Source organism: Podarcis vaucheri (assembly GCF_965113315.1).
Source record: "Podarcis vaucheri genome assembly, chromosome: 7".
Classification (NCBI taxonomy): Eukaryota; Metazoa; Chordata; class Lepidosauria; order Squamata; family Lacertidae; genus Podarcis; species Podarcis vaucheri.
Window position 1 is genome coordinate 84,303,140 of NC_138765.1, and position 18,012 is coordinate 84,321,151.

At 48.7% G+C, this 18,012-nt stretch overlaps 1 protein-coding gene across 5 annotated transcripts in view; it reads left to right on the top strand.

Annotated features, from left to right (window-relative positions):
• CLCNKB (chloride voltage-gated channel Kb) overlaps nucleotides 1-18,012 on the top strand; it is a 35,419-nt gene that overhangs the window by 4,611 nt on the left and 12,796 nt on the right. For 4 of the 5 annotated variants that reach the window (XM_082229944.1, XM_082229945.1, XM_082229946.1 and 1 more), the window contains 7 exons: nucleotides 2,305-2,445; nucleotides 5,866-5,994; nucleotides 7,461-7,589; nucleotides 11,327-11,466; nucleotides 12,719-12,796; nucleotides 14,385-14,463; nucleotides 17,065-17,190. In XM_082229944.1, the coding sequence (XP_082086070.1) occupies nucleotides 2,305-2,445; nucleotides 5,866-5,994; nucleotides 7,461-7,589; nucleotides 11,327-11,466; nucleotides 12,719-12,796; nucleotides 14,385-14,463; nucleotides 17,065-17,190 (822 nt within the window). The remainder of the gene's footprint in view (nucleotides 1-2,304; nucleotides 2,446-5,865; nucleotides 5,995-7,460; nucleotides 7,590-11,326; nucleotides 11,467-12,718; nucleotides 12,797-14,384; nucleotides 14,464-17,064; nucleotides 17,191-18,012) is intronic. The other variant, XM_082229948.1, reaches the window with a different exon arrangement.

Sequence of the window (18,012 nt, forward strand, 5' to 3'; positions counted from 1 at the left end):
TCGCCAGAAGCAGCTTAGTCATGCTGGCCACATGACCTGGAAGCTGTACGCCGGCTCCCTCGGCCAATAAAGTGAGATGAGTGCCGCAACCCCAGAGTTGGCCACAACTGGACCTAATCGTCAGGGGTCCCTTTACCTTTTAACCAGGCTGGGATAGCAGGCTTGTTGGTTTTTGAATGTCTGATGTAGATTTTGTGTTTTTTTTTCAATTTCGTTGTTCTGTATGGGACAATGACAATAAAGATTATTGTATCGTATCGTTCAAACATACCCCCAGCGCCACCCCCAGTTACAGAGTTGGTGATGAGGGGGCATTTTTTAAAGGACACAAGTATTGTCCCATCCAGAACAGGGAAAAGCAAGTCCTATCTAGTCCAGCACCTCTCTCTGTCCTCGCAGTGGCCAGCCAGATGCCCCGAAGGGAATAATAGAATCATAAGATTTGTAGAGCTGGGAGGGAACCCAAGGGTCATCTAGTCCAGCCCCACTAGCAGGACCTGAGCAGAGCAGCAGCAGCAGCACTCTTCCCTTTGTGATGCCCACCAACTGACTTTCAAGGGTATTTTGCCTCCAACAGTGGAGAGCGTCGCCATTGCGGCTTGCAGCCATGAATTTGTCTAATCCTCTTTCAAAGTCCTCCATGTCAGTGACCATCACTGCTTCCTGTGGGAGGGAGTTCCATAGGCTAACTATGCACATTGCAAATAATGTGCTTTCGTGTGTTCTTTTCACTGATGCCCCCTTTTCCCCAAACTAATGCATTTCCGTTGTGTGGCTGGGGAATTACCGTATATCATGAAGTTCAGCGAAGCAGTTTCTCACTGAAACACAAATAAAACTGAGTCTCTTGCCACCGTCCCTCCTTATTTATGATGCTTACAGAGGAGAAAGGAAAGCGCGGAGGCACAGCAAGGCCCTGCCCACACAGCCCCACTGCCCTTGGCTCTGTCTTTTGGTCACGCAAGAGTGTGACGCGTACTTTTGGGAACTGGAATGCAGGCATGTACTCCGCAGATGAGCTCCTGCAACTGAAATCAGATGCTGGCCCTTGAATCTGGCTCAGACAACACCCTTGTGGTGTAGGAGGTCTGGATCCCAGCACAGGCAAGCTGCTCTTCCCTCGTAGCCCTTTTCCTTGCTCCTGAGTTGTGGCCAGGCCAGTTTCTTCCAGCTCAAGTCTGCCTGGATCCCTGAAGGGCACTTTCTGCAAGGTCCCAAATCACCTGCAGATGGTTAGAGGTCAGAGAGAGGGGTGTGGTAGGGAGGGAGGGAGACAGGTGTGTTCTCTGGCTAGCGCAGGTGCAGAGAGACAAGATCCCGGAGAGGACACACCAGGACTTTTCCACCAGGGAGGCAGGGTAAGTCTTTTGCACGCTCTAGGGTTGTAGCGGGTTAACTCAGGCAGCCACCTGTGACTTGTGCACTTACCTGGGATTCAGCCCATTAAACATAGCAGGTCTTACTCTTGTGTAATGCAGCCTAGGGCAGAGCTGTGGGAGTCTCTTGCAGAAAACCCCCTGCAAGGGGGTCTTTAGAGAAGACTCTTGGTTGCTCCCGTAGCTGAAACGACAAGGGTTGCTCAGGGTGTTTTGTTGGGGTTAATTCTTTCCCGTTTGGTGGTTTTCAAGAAGAAACAGCAGCCGTTGCCATGAATTCCTACTTGAGGCTGAAAGAGGAGAAGGAGATGTAAATTGCTAGCATTTTCTCTTAGAAATAAACCCTGTGGGAGGTGGGGGGGGCTTTGATTTTCTGAATTTTTGAGTGATTTGGCAGCCCAACCCTATGCTAAGCAGGAAGGTCTGCTTTGCAGGGTTTACTCTGAGCTAAAGTGTGCACAGGATTGCAGCCTCAGGAACTTCAGAATATTTCATGTTTACACTTAAAATTATGCAGGGGGGCTACCTGGATCGGCCTGTTTTATTTTATACTGAAGTTGTGGCCCGCAACTCCAGGTGCTAGTGGAGTACTCAGAACTCAGTTGTGCGGAGAAAAGGCGCTCTGTGCATGCCTAGAGGCACCCTTTCCCTCCTGCTTCGCACATTCCATGGCAATGTGGGGCTGAGTTTACCCATGTCTAGGCTTGAATGAGCAGGAAGAGGGCCAAGGATGGATTTAGGGGAAGGGCCCAGAGTTGCTTGCTCAGTGAATTCAGCAGCACAGAGCCCCACAGAGTTGCACCGACTTGCCCACAGGATCACAACTCCCACAGAGTTGGGAGGAATGGGGCAGCAAATTTGGTCTTCAGCCTTTCCTCCCTGCCCCACCATGTAGTCACCCACTGGGAACTTTCCCCATTTTCAACAGGGGTTGCTTGCCAGCCCTATCAGAAGATGGATGCAGAAAGTCAGCAGAAGAGGAAGGATGGAAGAGAGGAGGAGGAAGAGCGGATTCTGATGCTGGAGCAGAGTTGGAAACCTTGGCCAAAAACACGGAGGAAGATCAGAGGTAAGGGGAAAGGAATCCGGGGATCTATAAGAGTCAGAGGATCCCCTGGGTGGTTATGCAGAGACAGGTTCCCTGTGCCACGTCCAAGCTGGTCCTCAAAACCTTCAGCTGCTGGTGGGAATGCAGGAAGAATCAAGGCAGATAAGAGAAAGTCCTTTTTCAAACAGTGACCACCACCAACCTAGATCGCTTGAAAAGAGGATCAGACAACTTCATGGAGGAGATGGCAATAATAATAATAATAATAATAATAATAATAATAATAATAATAGAGTAATTCCGCTCACCCTGGGGAGCTTCCAACAAATTATAAAAACCACAGTAAAACTTCAAACATTTAAACCTTCCCTATACAGGGCTGCCTTCAGGTGTCTTCTAAAAGTAAAAAAAGTTGTTTATCTCCTTTGACATCTGAAGGGAGGGCGTTCCACAGGGTGGGCACCACCACCGAGAAGGCCCTCTGCCTGGCTCCCTGTAACCTCCCTTCTTGCAGTGAGGGAACTGCCAGAAGGCCCTCGGAGCTGGACCTCAGTGTCCAGGCTGGATGATGGGGGTGGAGACGCTCCTTCAGGTATACTGGGCCAAGGCCATTTAGGGCTTTAAAGGTCAGCACCTATACTTTGAATTGTGCTCGGAAACGTACTGTAGATCTTTTCAGGCTAGTGTTCTATGGCAGCACCTAGAATTCCCTGACTATTGACATCAGGCAGGCCCCTTCACTGTACCTGCTAGAACATTTTTGTTTAAGGAAGCATGCCCAGATGTTTATTAGAAAGCCAATGTCTTAATCCGTTTGCAGTCCACTGCTGTTTTAACTTTTTGAACGTTTCGAATTATGGTAGTTATTTTCCCTATTGGTAATTTTATTGCTTTATTCCTTTTCTGCAAAACTGAGGTTGCTGTTGTTGTGTTTTTAACAGCCAAGCGGTAGATATATATTTTCTAAACAATAAGTGCTTATGAGCGAGTGCGAGAGAGAAATCAAGGCAGAAGAAGAACCTGCCTGCCTTTGAGAGAGAAGGGCATGATCCGAATTTGCAAGCAAGGCAATGTGCCTAAAACGCTGTCATGGAAAATGCACGGTCTGCTTTCATGTAGGCAAGGCTTGTTGGTCCCTAAACAACAGTCCCATCTGATGGAGGCGGAGCTCTGCGCTGCGCCCCAGCCAAGAGAAACCCCTTGAACGCACCAGATATGTTCTGTAGCAGGAACAAGACCTTTCCCTGCCCCTACCCGGACGGCGATGGAAGTGGCCGCCGGGGGGGGGAGAGGTGGGAATGGGATTCCAACGCGGTGACCCAGAGAGGGATTTAGCTATGGACCCACACGCTCCCTGGCCGGTCATTCCTGCGTCTGGCCAGCTCCAAAATACGCCCGGCGGGGAATGGGGAGGAGACTTTGTCCCGGACTTTGTGTTTTTCCTGCGTCTCTCCCCCGCCCGCTCCCCCCCCTCCCCAAGTACAAGTGGGACAAGACTGAGAGCCGAGCTGGTTCCATGTGGTGCCAAATTGCTCAGAAAGGAATCTGAGATCTCTGGACGCAATAGATTTAACCTTCCTGCGGGGCACAACTTTTATAACTTCCAGCGCGCACTGGTGAAAGGGGGTGGGAAGAGGTTTTTTTTTGGGGGGGGGTTCTGTTGTCGCTGTCCCATCTTAAAGCCCTACCCCCAAGTGTGTCATGATCTGATCCAATGTTTATAAATATACGCCTAGTGAGCATGAGCGTAGCATGGGCGCAGCTGCCCCCTCCAAAAAAATAAAAACCAATACAACTCTGAGGTTCCCCTACCCCTCGCATCAAAAATCCTGGCTATGCCCATGCTATTTCCCAGTAGTGATGTATGGAAGCGAGAGCTGGACCATCAAGAAGGCTGATCGCCGAAGAATTGATGCTTTTTTTAATTATGGTGCTGGAGGAGACTCTTGAGAGTCCCATGGACTGCAAGAAGATCAAACCTCTCCATTCTGAAGGAAATCAGCCCTGAGTGCTCACTGGAAGGACAGATCCTGAAGCTGAGGCTCCAATACTTTGGCCACCTCATGAGAAGAGAAGACTCCCTGGAAAAGACCCTGATGTTGGGAAAGATGGAGGGCACAAGGAGAAGGGGACAACAGAGGACGAGATGGTTGGACAGTGTTCTCGAAGCTACCAGCATGAGTTTGACCAAACTGCGAGAGGCAGTGGAAGACAGGAGTGCCTGGCATGCTCTGGTCTATGGGGTCACGAAGAGTCAGACACGACTAAATGACTAAACAACAACAACAATGCCCATGCTAGTGAGGAGTCATAGAATTGTAGCATTGGAAGGGATCCCAGGGTCATCTAGTCCAACCCCCTGCGATGCAGGAATCTCAGCTAAAGCATCCATGACAGATGGCCATCCAGCCTCTGCTTATAAACCTCCAAGGAAGAGGAGAAAGTGCACTTTCCCCTCCTGCCCTCATACGACTAAAATTCAGGGTCACCCGATTCAGAGGCAAATCAAAAGGACTTGTCTGCACTGTTGTGAAATGTAACTGACGGAACTCCCTGCCACAAGGTTCTGATTCGAATTGGCTTAAATAGGGAGAAGCTGACACCCACCCACGGAGGGAGACGAGTCTGTCACAGGGGTGGGGGACTTCTCAGGTGCCATTGACTTCAATGCCCATCAGCCCCAGTTAGCAAGACCAAAAGGTCCTGCAATGCAGGGGGCTGGACTAGATGACCCTTTGGGGACACTTCCAGCCTTACAATTCCATGATTCTCGGTCAGGGATGATGCGAAGCCAGCAGGCTCCCCATCACTAGGGTGAATATGACGCAATGGGGGAAAAGGGAACCTCCATGTGCAGAGCCAGTCAACCTTGGAGTACTATTTATTGTTAAATGAAAAACAGGAGAAGGCTTTTACTCTCACGCCCTGCTTGCAGGCTTCCCAGAGGCATCTGATTCTGCAGGGACGCTCCTGACATTCATATGCTGTGTCCTTAAATCTACAGATAAACTCCTGCAGCAGATTCTAATTTATAATAATAATAATAATAATAATAATAATAATAATAATAATAATACTTTTATTTATACCCGGCCCTCCCCAGCCAAGGCTGGGCTCAGGGCGGCTAACAACTAATAATAAAAACAAGTTGAATGAATACAACTTAAAAACAAGATTAAAATACAACATTAAAACATTAAAATGCAGCCTCGTCACAGGAGAAAAAAAGAAAGAGGGGGAGGGAACCGTGTGACCTTAAAATTTCTCAGCGAGTTGTTTTCATCAAATTTCAAAACTGAAATGTCAGCATTTTGGGGGTGGGGGCGGTGGATTCCAATGTGTGCCAAATGAAAGGTCCCCCCCCCCCAATCCCCGCTGGGCGTCTCTTCTTATGGGTGCCAACGTACCTGACTCACCCTGGTCCTCTGCTGCCCCCTGCAGGCTGCCTGGAGTTCGTCAAGCGGCAACTTTTCCGCGTGGGGGACGACTGGTACTTCCTCTTCGCCCTGGGGGTCATCATGGCCCTGGTCAGCTTCGCCATGGACTTCACCGTCTCCAGGATGGCCAACGGTAACAGACACCCCCAGACTGCTCTCTGTCAGCCTTAGGCTCCTAATCTCTAAAAGGGAGCAGGGGGAACCAGGAGAACCGGAGAGCTAAATTATTATTCATGGAATTTATTTAATTGGATTCTTTCATTGCAGCAGCTTGCTCTAGATCAGTGTTTCCCAAATTTGGGTCTCCAGCTGTTTTTGGACTACAACTCCCATCATCCCTAGCTAGCAAGGCCAGTGGCCAGGGATTATGGGAATTGTAGTCCGAAAAAAACAGCTGGAGACCCAAATTTGGGAAACACTGGGCTAAATGATGTTGATGTTGATGATTTTATTATTCATACCATCTGGCTGGGCTGCCCCTTTTAAATTAATAGACTTTGCCAACGTTGGTCCATTGTTTTCAATGGGTTCATTGTGAGTGTAAACCTTAGTACAGTGTTTCCCAACCTTGGGTCTCCAGCTGTTTTTGGACTACAACTCCCATCATCCCTTGCTAGCAAGACCAATGGTCAGGGATGATGGGAATTGTAGTCCAACAGCAGGTGGAGACCCAAGGTTGGGAAACACTGCCTTAGTAAAACCACAGAATTGCAGAGATGGAAGGGACCCAGGAGTCATCTAGTCTAGCCCGCCCACCACAATGCTAAAGAATCCCCAACTTAGTTGGGTACTTAGTTGAATATTCTCCCATCAGATCCCCTACAGGAGGGATCATAGCCTCCTCGCATTCATCCCCTTTAATGGGTTCATTCATTTAAAAGGCTCCTATCCTGCCTTTGGGCCCAATTAGCTGCAATTATTGACTTGCAATGCCATTTATAAGAACGACACTGTGGGACGCTGAAGCCCTTAGAACAAAGCTGCCTTCAGAAGCTATCCAGAAAAACCAACTTTCTTGCACAGCTTTTAAAAGGACTGGGTGAAATGTGAAGACAGAGGAAGACAGTGTGGTTCCTTCCAGTTCACTGCTGAACTCCAACTCCCAGAAGCCTCAGCAGCCCGGATGACCAATGGCCAGAGGAATGATGGGAGCTGGAGTCCAGCAACATCCAGAATGCCACATATGATTTCCATCTGTCCATTCATAGAATCACAGAACTGGAAGGGAGCCTGAGGATCATTTAGACAAGTGTTTCCCAGTTTTGGGTCTCTAGCTGGGTTGTGGTTTGTTTGTTTTTTGGACTACAACTCCCATCTTCCCCAGATAGCAAGACTAGTGGTCAGGGATGATGGGAACTGTAGTCCAAAAAAAACCCAAAAGAAGGCAGAGTAGTGATGGGGGTAGCCAGGGGCAGTAAATGGCCTGTGTGGTCCTCCAGCCATTGCTGAGGCAGCCCAGCCAGTGACTAGCGATGAGGGGAGTTGGAATCGTTTGGGGGCCATGGGTTCCTCCATCCTTGTGCTAAGCTGCTCAGTTTGAACCAGCTGCTAGGCGATGCGTCCAGAAGGACATGTCGATTTTCCTTTCTGTTTCTTTAGCTCACATGTGGCTTTACCAAGAGATTGGGGACTACCCGGTGCTAAAGTACCTCTCCTGGACCATGTACCCCGTTGCGCTGTCCGCTTTCTCGACTGGCTTCGCGCAGAGCATCACGCCACACTCTGCAGGTGAGCCCTTGGGTGGGCGAATGGGAGCAGGGGTCGGCCACTGGCGGCCAAGGTGCGAAGCCTGCCCCAGCCTCAAACCGCCAGCAGCTCAACAGCCTGCCTGCCTGCCTGATTCCCTGGCAACTTAACAGCAGAGGGAAGAGAAGGAGAAGGAACATTAGGTACTCCTGCTCACCACTTCTGTCTTAACTGTCATATTTGCACCTCCTTTTCCTTCCGAAAAGGGACGCGGATGGCGCTGTGGGGTAAACCACAGAGCCTAGGACTTGCCGATTAGAAGGTTTGAATCCCCGCCATGGGGTGAGCTCCTGTTGCCTGGTCCCAGCTCCTGCCAACCTAGCAGTTCGAAAGCACGTCAAAGTGCAAGTAGATAAATAGGTACCACTCTGGTGGGAAGGTAAACAGTGTTTCTGTGTGCTGCTCTGGTTTGCCAGAAGTGGCTTAGTCATGCTGGCCACATGACCCGGAAGCTGTACACCGGCTCCCTTGGCCAGTAAAGCGAGATGAGCGCCACAACCCCAGAGTCGGCCACGACTGGACCTAATGGTCAGGGGTCCCTTTACCTTTACCTTGCTTCCAAAAGGAAGCCTGATGCAGCTAGGAAAGAGTGTAAACCCAATTCATTTGTAGAAGACTGGAGTGCAGGAAGCCACTTAGTTTGTACTCTGAGGAAAGGTCAGAGCTCAAGTGGTAGAGCCTTGCATGCAGAAGCCCCCAGATTCAACCCATGGAACAGGGCCAGGTTAAGAGCTTTAGAGGCCCTAAGCACTTAATTGATTTTGGTGTCCCTGGGGGGACACAGGGTTAGCATACCCCTAAGCATTTTGTGGGCTAAAGCCTCAGCGCCTAGGGCTTGCCGATCGAAAGGTCGGCGGTTCGAATCCCCGCGGCGGGGTGCGCTCCCGCTGCTCGGTCCCAGCGCCTGCCCACCTAGCAGTTCGAAAGCACCCCCGGGTGCAAGTAGATAAATAGGTACCGCTTACCAGCGGGAAGGTAAACGGCGTTCCGTGTGCGGCTCTGGCTCGCCAGAGCAGCGTTGTCACGCTGGCCACGTGACCCGGAAGTGTCTGCGGACAGCGCTGGCCCCCGGCCAATAGATGTGAGATGGGCGCACAAACCCCAGAGTCTGTCAAGACTGGCCCGTTCGGGCAGGGGTACCTTTACCTTTACCTTTAAGCATTTTGTGAATCTAACAGGAGAAGAAACTAAAAATGTTAAAAATTTTAGTTTCTTCTCTAACATGGTGAATTGCCAGTTCCATTGTCAAAATAAAAAAAATCCTTCCAGTAGCACCTTAAAGACCAACTAAGTTAGTTCTTGGTATGAGCTTTCGTGTGCATGCACACTTCTTCAGATACACTTCCATTGCCAGTTCCATTGTTACCCCTGATGGTGGCCTATAAAATGGTGGTTTTCTTGAGTCAAAATGAGAGTACCCTTAAATTATTTTTTTTTAGAAAAAAAGCACTGCCCCTGCATATATCTAATTCAAAATATAAATAATAAACAGTAAAATAAAATTCCATTTTCCGAAATGAAACAAAACCTACAGTAAGATGGAAAATCATGCTTGTTTTTGTATACTTCCACTTTATTTGTATTTGAAAAAATTTCTCCTGCTTTTTCTAATTGCAAAATCTTTGATCAGATTCTCAAAACATCTTAGGTAATACATTTGCTACTATACTTAGTAGGCATGCAGCATGCCTTGTTTGTATAGTTGTTCTGTTGGGATTTGTAATATACTTCAGCTGAGAAAATGAACGCTCAGCTGAGCAATTTGGGGCCATTAATGTTAAAAATCCGGCAGTGGAAAATTTCCTGCGGTGCCCCGTTTCCCTCGATGCCTGAAGCACGTGCTTGTTTCGCTTAATGGTTAATCCAGCCCTGCCCTGGCAACATTGTCGGGTAGGGCTGGGAAAGGCTCCCTGCTTGAAAGCCCAGAGAGCTTCTGCCAGTCAGTGTAGACAAGGCTGAGCTCCACAGGCCAAGAGTCTGATCTGCTATAAAGTGGCTTACTCAGTTCCTGCCTCTTAAGGGAATGGTCTTCACTCAGCTTGCAAGCAATGCCGCTTGTAAGAACAACATTCTGCTTTGCATGCCAAAGGTCCCTGGGTTCAATGCCCAGCAACTCTAAGGAGAGCTGCTGCCAGTCAGTGTAGGCAGAACTGAGCTGGATGGACTAATTGGCCAACTCAGCAAAGGCCTTGAAGTGTAGGTGGGTTCCGACGAGGCAAGACACAGTGATAACAGCAAGGACCTTTATTGAACTACAGTGGTACCTCTGGATGTGAATGGGATCTGTTCCGGAGCCCTGTTCGCATCCTGAAGCGAACACAACCTGCATCCGTGCATCTGTGTGCGCGCAGGTCGCGAGCTTCCGCGCATACGCGTGATGTCATTTTGAGCGTCTGCACATGTGTGAGCGGCGAAAGCCAGAAGTAACATGCTCCGTTACTTCTGAGTCGCTGCGGAGCGAAACCCGAAAATATTCATCCCGAAGCATATTTAACCCGAGGTATGACTGTACATAACTGGGAAACAGAGGCAAAGTAACTGCTTATATACATTCCTGAAAGCCTGGGCCACTCCCACTCCCAACATGATTGGCTGTCTAAACTTCCAAACTGCAAATCATGACTCAGGGTTCAAGGACCAATGGCAGAGGCCCAAATCCTGAAATGTTCTGTGATTGGAGAGTGTGTATCGAATCAGAAGACAGGAGCTCAGAATCCTTAGTCCAGACTCAAGCTCGGGCAAACACAGGCCACTGTGTTACCGGAAAAATCCGAGGGCTCCCTTGGACAAAAACAAAGACACCAACCAGGATAACTTGGAGCAAAACAGCAGCCTGTAGGCTTGGCCTTTATTGAACTGTTGCAACAGGGTGTTCCCCTCACTTGCAAGAGACAGGAAAGACCCAGAAAGATGGTGTGCAAGACCTTATAAAAACTTTTGAAATTCCCATCCTCCAGGTCAAGCCCACCCCCAGAAACATCATGCATACATTACAGAAAGGAGGGGTTGACATCATGCATACATTACAGAAGGGGTTGACATCATGCATACATTACAGAAAGGAGGGGTTGAGGGAGGAGTTGTGGTGGTAACCTGAGTGTCCTGTCACCTGACTGGTTCCTCCTTTCCCCCTGCCCATGAGTCACTTCCAGGAGACAAAGGGGAGTTTGCAGTTTCCTGCCCCCAGAGGGAAGATCTGATTATTGTCCTTTGTTTCAGTCCATGCTGAATCCACTACCATATGCAAGTTCTTTGTGATTTTGATTGTCTTCTGTCTGGGATTATCAGGGTTGACATAGCAACTGGGCAGGGCTCCTGTGGATGTGCTGGGATGGTGAAGGGATTATGGCTGACCAGAACCAAGTCACCCCCCTTTGATAGTCCTTGTCATATGGAGTAATATAAGAATGGAACAGTGCAAATCCGATGTATGGTTGATTTTTCTATGAATTTATAACAGAAATGTGGCGTATGTAATGTGTGAGTGTGAGTGTGTGTGAAGTTTGTACAAACAGAATGATTGGGGTGGGGGGGTTCCTGCTACAACTGAATACCTAACAGGCCTCCTATGAGGTGGGCCAGGGAGAAAGCTGTTGGGTGGGGCCAATGCAGAAAGAACAGAGGTAGATTTTCCTCAGGAGGCCACCAGGAACATCTTCCTAGCCTGGCTGGAGGCCCCCCAAACAACTTGGAACCTCCTCCCTGTGTGCTCCTTCCAGGTTCCGGCATTCCTGAGCTCAAGATCATCCTGACGGGGGTCATCCTGGAAGAATACCTGGCCATCGAGAACTTCAGCGCCAAAGTCGTGGGCCTGACCTGCACTCTGGCATGCGGGAGCACCATCTTCCTTGGGAAAGTCGTAAGTGACCCCTTGGTCGGTCAAAGGGAAGCAGCCCATGGCCTCTAGGCTGCAGAGCTTTTCTTCTCCGTTTACACCAGACACCCCTAACCTGCGGCCCTCCAGGTGTTTTGGCCTACAACTCCCATGATCCCTAGCTAACAGGACCAGTGGTCAGGGATGATGGGAATTGTAGTCCAAAACGTCTGGAGGGCCAAAGACTGGAGAGGCCTGGTTTACACCTTGTGGCTGTTTGCAAACAGGCTCACACCCCCAGCAGCTTTAGAGCAAGGGAGCTTGGGTCTAGGAGAGGAGGTGAGTTGGAGGCCTGCAACTTCTGCCTCCAGGTCTACTCAAGAAACTTGGGTCAATGGATCATGCCACCCTCTGCAGGAGATCCATCAGATTCCTACAGAATCATAGAATTGTAAAGTAGGAAGGGACTGTAATAATAATAATAATAATAATAATAATAATAATAATAATAATAATAATAATAATAATAATTTATTTATTATTTATATCCTGCCCATCTGGTTGGGTTTCCCTAGCCACTCTGGGTGGCTTCCATCATCATCATCATCATCATCATCATCATATGATAAAACATCACATTATTATTAAAAATAATAACATTAAAAAATTTCCTAAACAGGGCTTCCTTCAGATGTCTTCTAAAAATCAGCTAGTTGTTTATTTCCTTGACATCTGATGGGAGGGTGTTCCACATGGCGGGTGCCACTACCGAGAAGGCCCTCTGCCTGGTTCCCTGTAGCTTCACTTCTCGCAATAAGGGAACTGCCAGAAGGCCCTCAGAACTGGACCTCAGCGTCCCGGCAGAACGATGGGGGTGGAGACGCTCCTTCAGGTATACTGGGCCAAGGCCATTTTGGACTTTAAAGGTCAGCACCAACACTTTGAATTGTGCTTGGAAATGTACTGGGAGCCAATGTAAGTCTTTAAAGACCGGGGTTATATGGTCTCGGCGGCCACTCCCAGTCACCAGTCTAGCTGCTGCATTCTGGATTAGTTGTAGTTTTCGGGTCCCTCTCAAAGGTAGCCCCATGTAGAGCGCATTGCAGTAGTCCAAGTGGGAGATAACCAGAGCATGCACCACTCTGGCGAGACAGTCTGCGGGCAGATAGGGTCTCAGCCTGCGTACCAGATGGTGGTTCACCAATCCCCTGCAATGTAGGAATCACAGCCCAATGATCCCCATATAATTGTAGAATCCCTTCCTCTACTAATCTGCCCTCCTCTTGTCTTCCCCCAGGGGCCTTTCGTTCACCTTTCCAGCATGATCGCTGCCTACTTAGGGAAGATTCGGACCAGTGTCTCTGGGGAATATGAGGTAAGGAGCAAGGGGACAGCAACACCTCACCCCCCACCGAGGCTAAGGGGTGGAGTGGGCCTGCCCAAGCATTCCATCACTAGATTGCCAAATGTAGATTCATGGTCCCTCTTGACGCCTTCCTACATTCAGAACCAGGGTGGCTGAAGAGGTGATTTCTGCCCCCACAAAATAACCACCCCACTGCATTTTCATTGGGTGCTTTTGAGGCAGGGGAGACAGGGGAGAAATCCGATTCCATTTGCGTTAAAGGTGAGTCCAGAACAATACGCACGTTAGGAGCTCGTCCTACACTCAAGTAGGACCCTGGTAGAGACACATGCCCGACTGGCATGTTCTCTCCCTCCTGATATTTCGTTTGGGAGCTTCAAGAGTTTTCTTCAGCCCGAACATCACAGCGACCAATGCCAACTGACACCGGCACACTTAGGGATCCGCAGAGTCTTCACAGTTTGCGTAACAGACTTCAGCAACTCAGCATTTTGGCTAATCGACTTTATTTACATATAAACACACACGGAGCACTGCAACATGGCTCCCTCTCTCTCTAGCATTATACAGCAAAGAGAAAAAGAACAAAGGGCAATAGCCCCACTTCACGGAACACAGTAACACAAACATCCTGTCACTTCCCACTCTCTGGAGTCAAAACATATACCGTCATGTGATAGACAACAATCCCATGACTGCAATCATGGAGTAGGAATTCTAACAACGCAAACCTAAATTGCAGCCATCCTCTGAAATTTGAACCTTTCCAAATTTTGCAAGGCAGAGTCAGGCGTACAGAAATGCATAGAACGAGGGCAAAGTGTACATAAAGAGCATGCATTAGGGAAAAGCAACATACACAAATCTGTTATACAGTGGTGCCTCGCAAGACGAAAATAATCCGTTCCGCGAGTCTCTTCGTCTAGCGGTTTTTTCGTCTTGCGAAGCAACCCTATTAGCGGCTTAGCGGATTAGCGGCTATTAAAGGCTTAGCGGCTTAGCGGCTAAAAGGCTATTAGCGGCTTAGAAAAAGGGGGGGAAGCGAAAAAAATTGCAAGACTCACAAGACGTTTTCGTCTTGCGAAGCAAGCCCATAGGAAAATTCATCTTGCGAAGCTCATCGAATTACGGAAAACCCTTTCGTCTAGCGGGTTTTTCGTCTTGCGAGGCATTCGTCTTGCGGGGCACCACTGTATTAAGAGAAATGGCTTTGCAAAAAAAATGTGTACATTAGGCAAAATCACACACACACAAAGATGTGCCTATCAGGAACATTTCGCACTAGAATGTTGCAGACCTCGTTCATTTTATTTTTCAAAAATCACTAATGTCGAAATGAGAACTGGATTTAAGAGGTTGGGAAATGAGAAACGGAGAGGAACCGGAAGGAACGAATTGTCTCCCCCAATCTTCGCACAGTTTAATAATCTGGGCACAGAGCTGGAAAGGGGTCACACTGGAGTGGCTCCTGCTGGCTTGGAAGGCAAATGCAGCACTCAACACCCATTCTGGAGCCCTGGGGGAATTCATGCTCAGCCGCGCTGACTCTCAGGCAGATGCCAGAGGCACTTAGCAAACGGCTCTCTCTTCCTCCTAGAATAAGAGCAAACAGAACGAGATGCTGGTGGCCGGAGCGGCTGTTGGAGTGGCCACTGTCTTCGGGGCTCCCATCAGCGGTAAGAGAAACAAGCACACAGACCAGCAAAGCACTGCCCTACCCCGTGGGTCAGATTCAGTAAAACTCGCTGGCAAGTGACTTGCAAAGTTTACAGGGCTTGGAGTTTGTGGGTGTTTGGCGAAAACGCTTTGCGTCGCTCTGTCAAGCAGCTCATGTCTAAAGCGGCAAACCGGTGGTCATTGGGGGAAGGGGGCTGTGTTGGCCAGGGGCCTGCAAAAACCACACCTCTCCACTCTGGTTTGAAGTGGGTAAGAGCCGCCCACAGCTGTGGGCAGTGTGATAGGAATTTTGAGGTCTTAGATATATGGTAATGTTCATAAGTGTACCAACCAAGCATGTACGTAGATCAGCACAGGAAGACCGACCTGGAACCATTTTGATTCCTAAACTGAGCCAATGGTTTCTCTGCAAGGTCAAAGTGGGAAACCTCCCCATTGTCTCTTTCCTCACAAATCCTGTCTTAAGGGCACATTTAAGATATGAATGGGGTGTGAGCCTGTGACCTGGCCCAGGAACTAAGTATTTATCACTACAAAAGAATGGCCAGGCTCCCCAGGCAATCCAATCAAGTAACCTGCCAGACAGGAGATAAACGACTACAGGAGAAAAACAGCATTAAAATTTCTGTTTTAGACTGCCTTTTCTGTGATGTAGGTATGATGTATCTGAGGGGTGGTCTTAGGTTACACCCCTTCTGTGATGTATGTATGATGTTTCTGGGGGTGGTCTTGATCTACAGGGTGGCAATTTCAAAAGTATTTATAAGGCCTTGTGCGCCATTTTTCTGGGTTCCTCCTCTCTCCTGCATGTGAGGGGAGCACCCTGTTGCAACAGATCAATAAAGATCAAGCTTACTAGCTGCTTTGCTTCTCAATATTCTCTAGTTGGCCTCTGTTATCTTCTACTACCAATAGCGAACCTATGTAAGGACTCTATATGGCAATTTTTGTTTACAACAGCAGCAAGACGAGGCGTGCAGACTCCTTTGGGTGCCTCAGATGAGGGATCCAGTCACGGCCACGGAGGAAGTCAGTGGCAGAGCACAGGAGGCGACAAACAGCAAACTGTAATAAACAAAAATCTGCCCTTATTCCCTTATGGGGAACACAAGAGCCCTTATAGAGTCCATTGTATGTTCTCCATCGGTCGGAGGAAAAAACAGAGGCCAACCAGAGAATATTGAGAAGCAAAGCAGCTAGTAAGCCTGATCTTTATTGAACTGTTGCAACAGGGGGCTCCCCTCACACGCAGGAAAGGAGGAGAACCCTGAACAAAGGTGTGCCCGCCCTTATATAGACACTTTAAACTGCCAGCCCTGGAGTCCAAGACCAACCCCAGAAACATCATACATACATCACAGAAGGGGTGTAGTCCAAGACCACCCCCCAGATACAGCATACCTACATCACAGAAAGGGCGGTCTACAACAGAAATCTGAGTGCATTATTTATCTCCTGTCTGGCAGACCTGTTAATGGTCACTTGATTGGATACCCTGGGGAGCCTGGCCAGTAATGACAAATACTTCGTTCCTGAGCCAGGTCACAGGCTCACCCTATTCATACACAGACATACTCTTAGGACAGGATTTGTGAAGGAGGAGACAATGGGGAGGCTTTTCCATTTTCCTTTGACCTTGCAGAGAAATGTTTGAGGTCAATTTGGGAGGGACAAAATGGTTTCAGGACTTTCTGTGGGGTTTCAGACATGTGGTTTATATATCGATGTACATGCTTGATTGGTGCATTTATGAACATATTATATATATATATATATATATATATATATATATATATATATATATATATGCTTTCGTAGATTTTCACGGGTACAGGAATGCTTTCGGCTTCTTGTTACTGGAACAGAGCCCTGTTCCAGTAACAAGAAGCCGAAAGCACCAGCCTGAAGATGACGAGTGAGACCTTGTCGAAACGTCGCACAGACACCCCGACTCTTACACGGGAAGACACCCGAAGACACCAAAACCTGCATATATATATATATATATATATATATATATATATATATATATATATGGTAAAGGGAGCCCTGACCATTAGGTCCAGTCGTGGCCGACTCTGGGGTTGCGGCACTCATCTCACTTTATTGGCCGAGGGAGCTGGCGTATAGCTTCCAGGTCATGTAGCCAGCATGACTCAGCCACTTCTGGCAAGCTAGAGCAGTGCACGGAAACGCCATTTACCTTCCCGCTGGAGTGGTACCTATTTATCTACTTGCACTTTGAGGTGCTTTTGAATTGCTAGGTTGGCAGGAGCAGGGACCGAGCAACAGGAGCTCACCCTGTCACGGGGATTCGAACCACCGACCTTCTGATCAGCAAGTCCTAGGCTCTGTGGTTTAACCCACAGCGCCACCCGCATCCCATATATATATAGGACCTTAAATTTTTTATTTCAAAACTTTATGAGTTTCTTGCCCATGGTTTCTCCCAACTTTGAAGGCGTACATGCATCTCCTTGCCAAGGCACAAGGGAGCCTAAGTGTGCCTCTGGCCGGGGCATATTGGCTGCCAGTTGCCGACCTCTGCCTTACCTGTTTTCTTCACCTGCCCATTCTCTTCCTCACCTGGTCCCACTCAGGGGTCCTCTTCAGCATCGAGGTTGTGTCCTCCCATTTCGCCGTCCGGGACTACTGGAGGGGATTCTTCTCGGCCACCTGCGGGGCCTTCATGTTTCGCCTCCTGGCCGTCTTCAACAGCGAACAAGGTGAGGAAGTTGAGCAGAGTTGCTGGGGAAGTGCAAAGCGGGTGGGAGGAGAGAAACTCTTGCTTCCAGTTTGCTCTGCAGTGTTGGGCGTCCCCCCCTGGCCAGCGTGCTCATCCACATAGCAAACACCTCTCCTCACTCGCTGCTTTTTCTGGCAAGCTAAGCACAATCTTAGAGGCTTACCTTGCATGGGCTGGAAATAGATTTGATGGGGAGGGGGGTTGCTGGGAGACAGCAGTTTAAGCCTCACATGTGGAAATAATAATAATAATTTATTATTTATACCTCGCCCATCTGGCTGGGTTTCCCCAGCCACTCTGGGTGGCTTCCAACAAAGATTAAAAATATATTAAAATGTCACACATTAAAATCTTCCCTGAACAGGGCTGCCTTCAGATGTGTTCTAAATGTCAGGTAGTTGTTTATCTCTTTGACATCTGAAGGGAGGGCGTTCCACAAGGAGGGTGCCACCACCGAGAAGGCCCTCTGCCTCGTTCCTTGTAGCTTTGCTTCTTGCAATGAGGGAACCGCCAGAAGGCCCTTGGCACCGGACCTCAGCGTCCGGGCAGAACGATGGGGGTGGAGACGCTCCTTCAGGTATACTAATATTCTAAACTGACTGCAACTGCCCTGGAAAGAGATGACTGAGCAATTGTGGCGACCTTGTTGGAAGTGCCGAACCCTCAAAATGGATGTTCTGTGTTAGGGAAGGGAAACTAGGGCTGCCATACGCTTGAAAATGGCGCCTGGGCAGATTTTAACAGCTAGTCCTCCTTAGGCTAAGTGTTGCCCTTAAAGAAGAACTAGCAGGGAGGCGAAAAA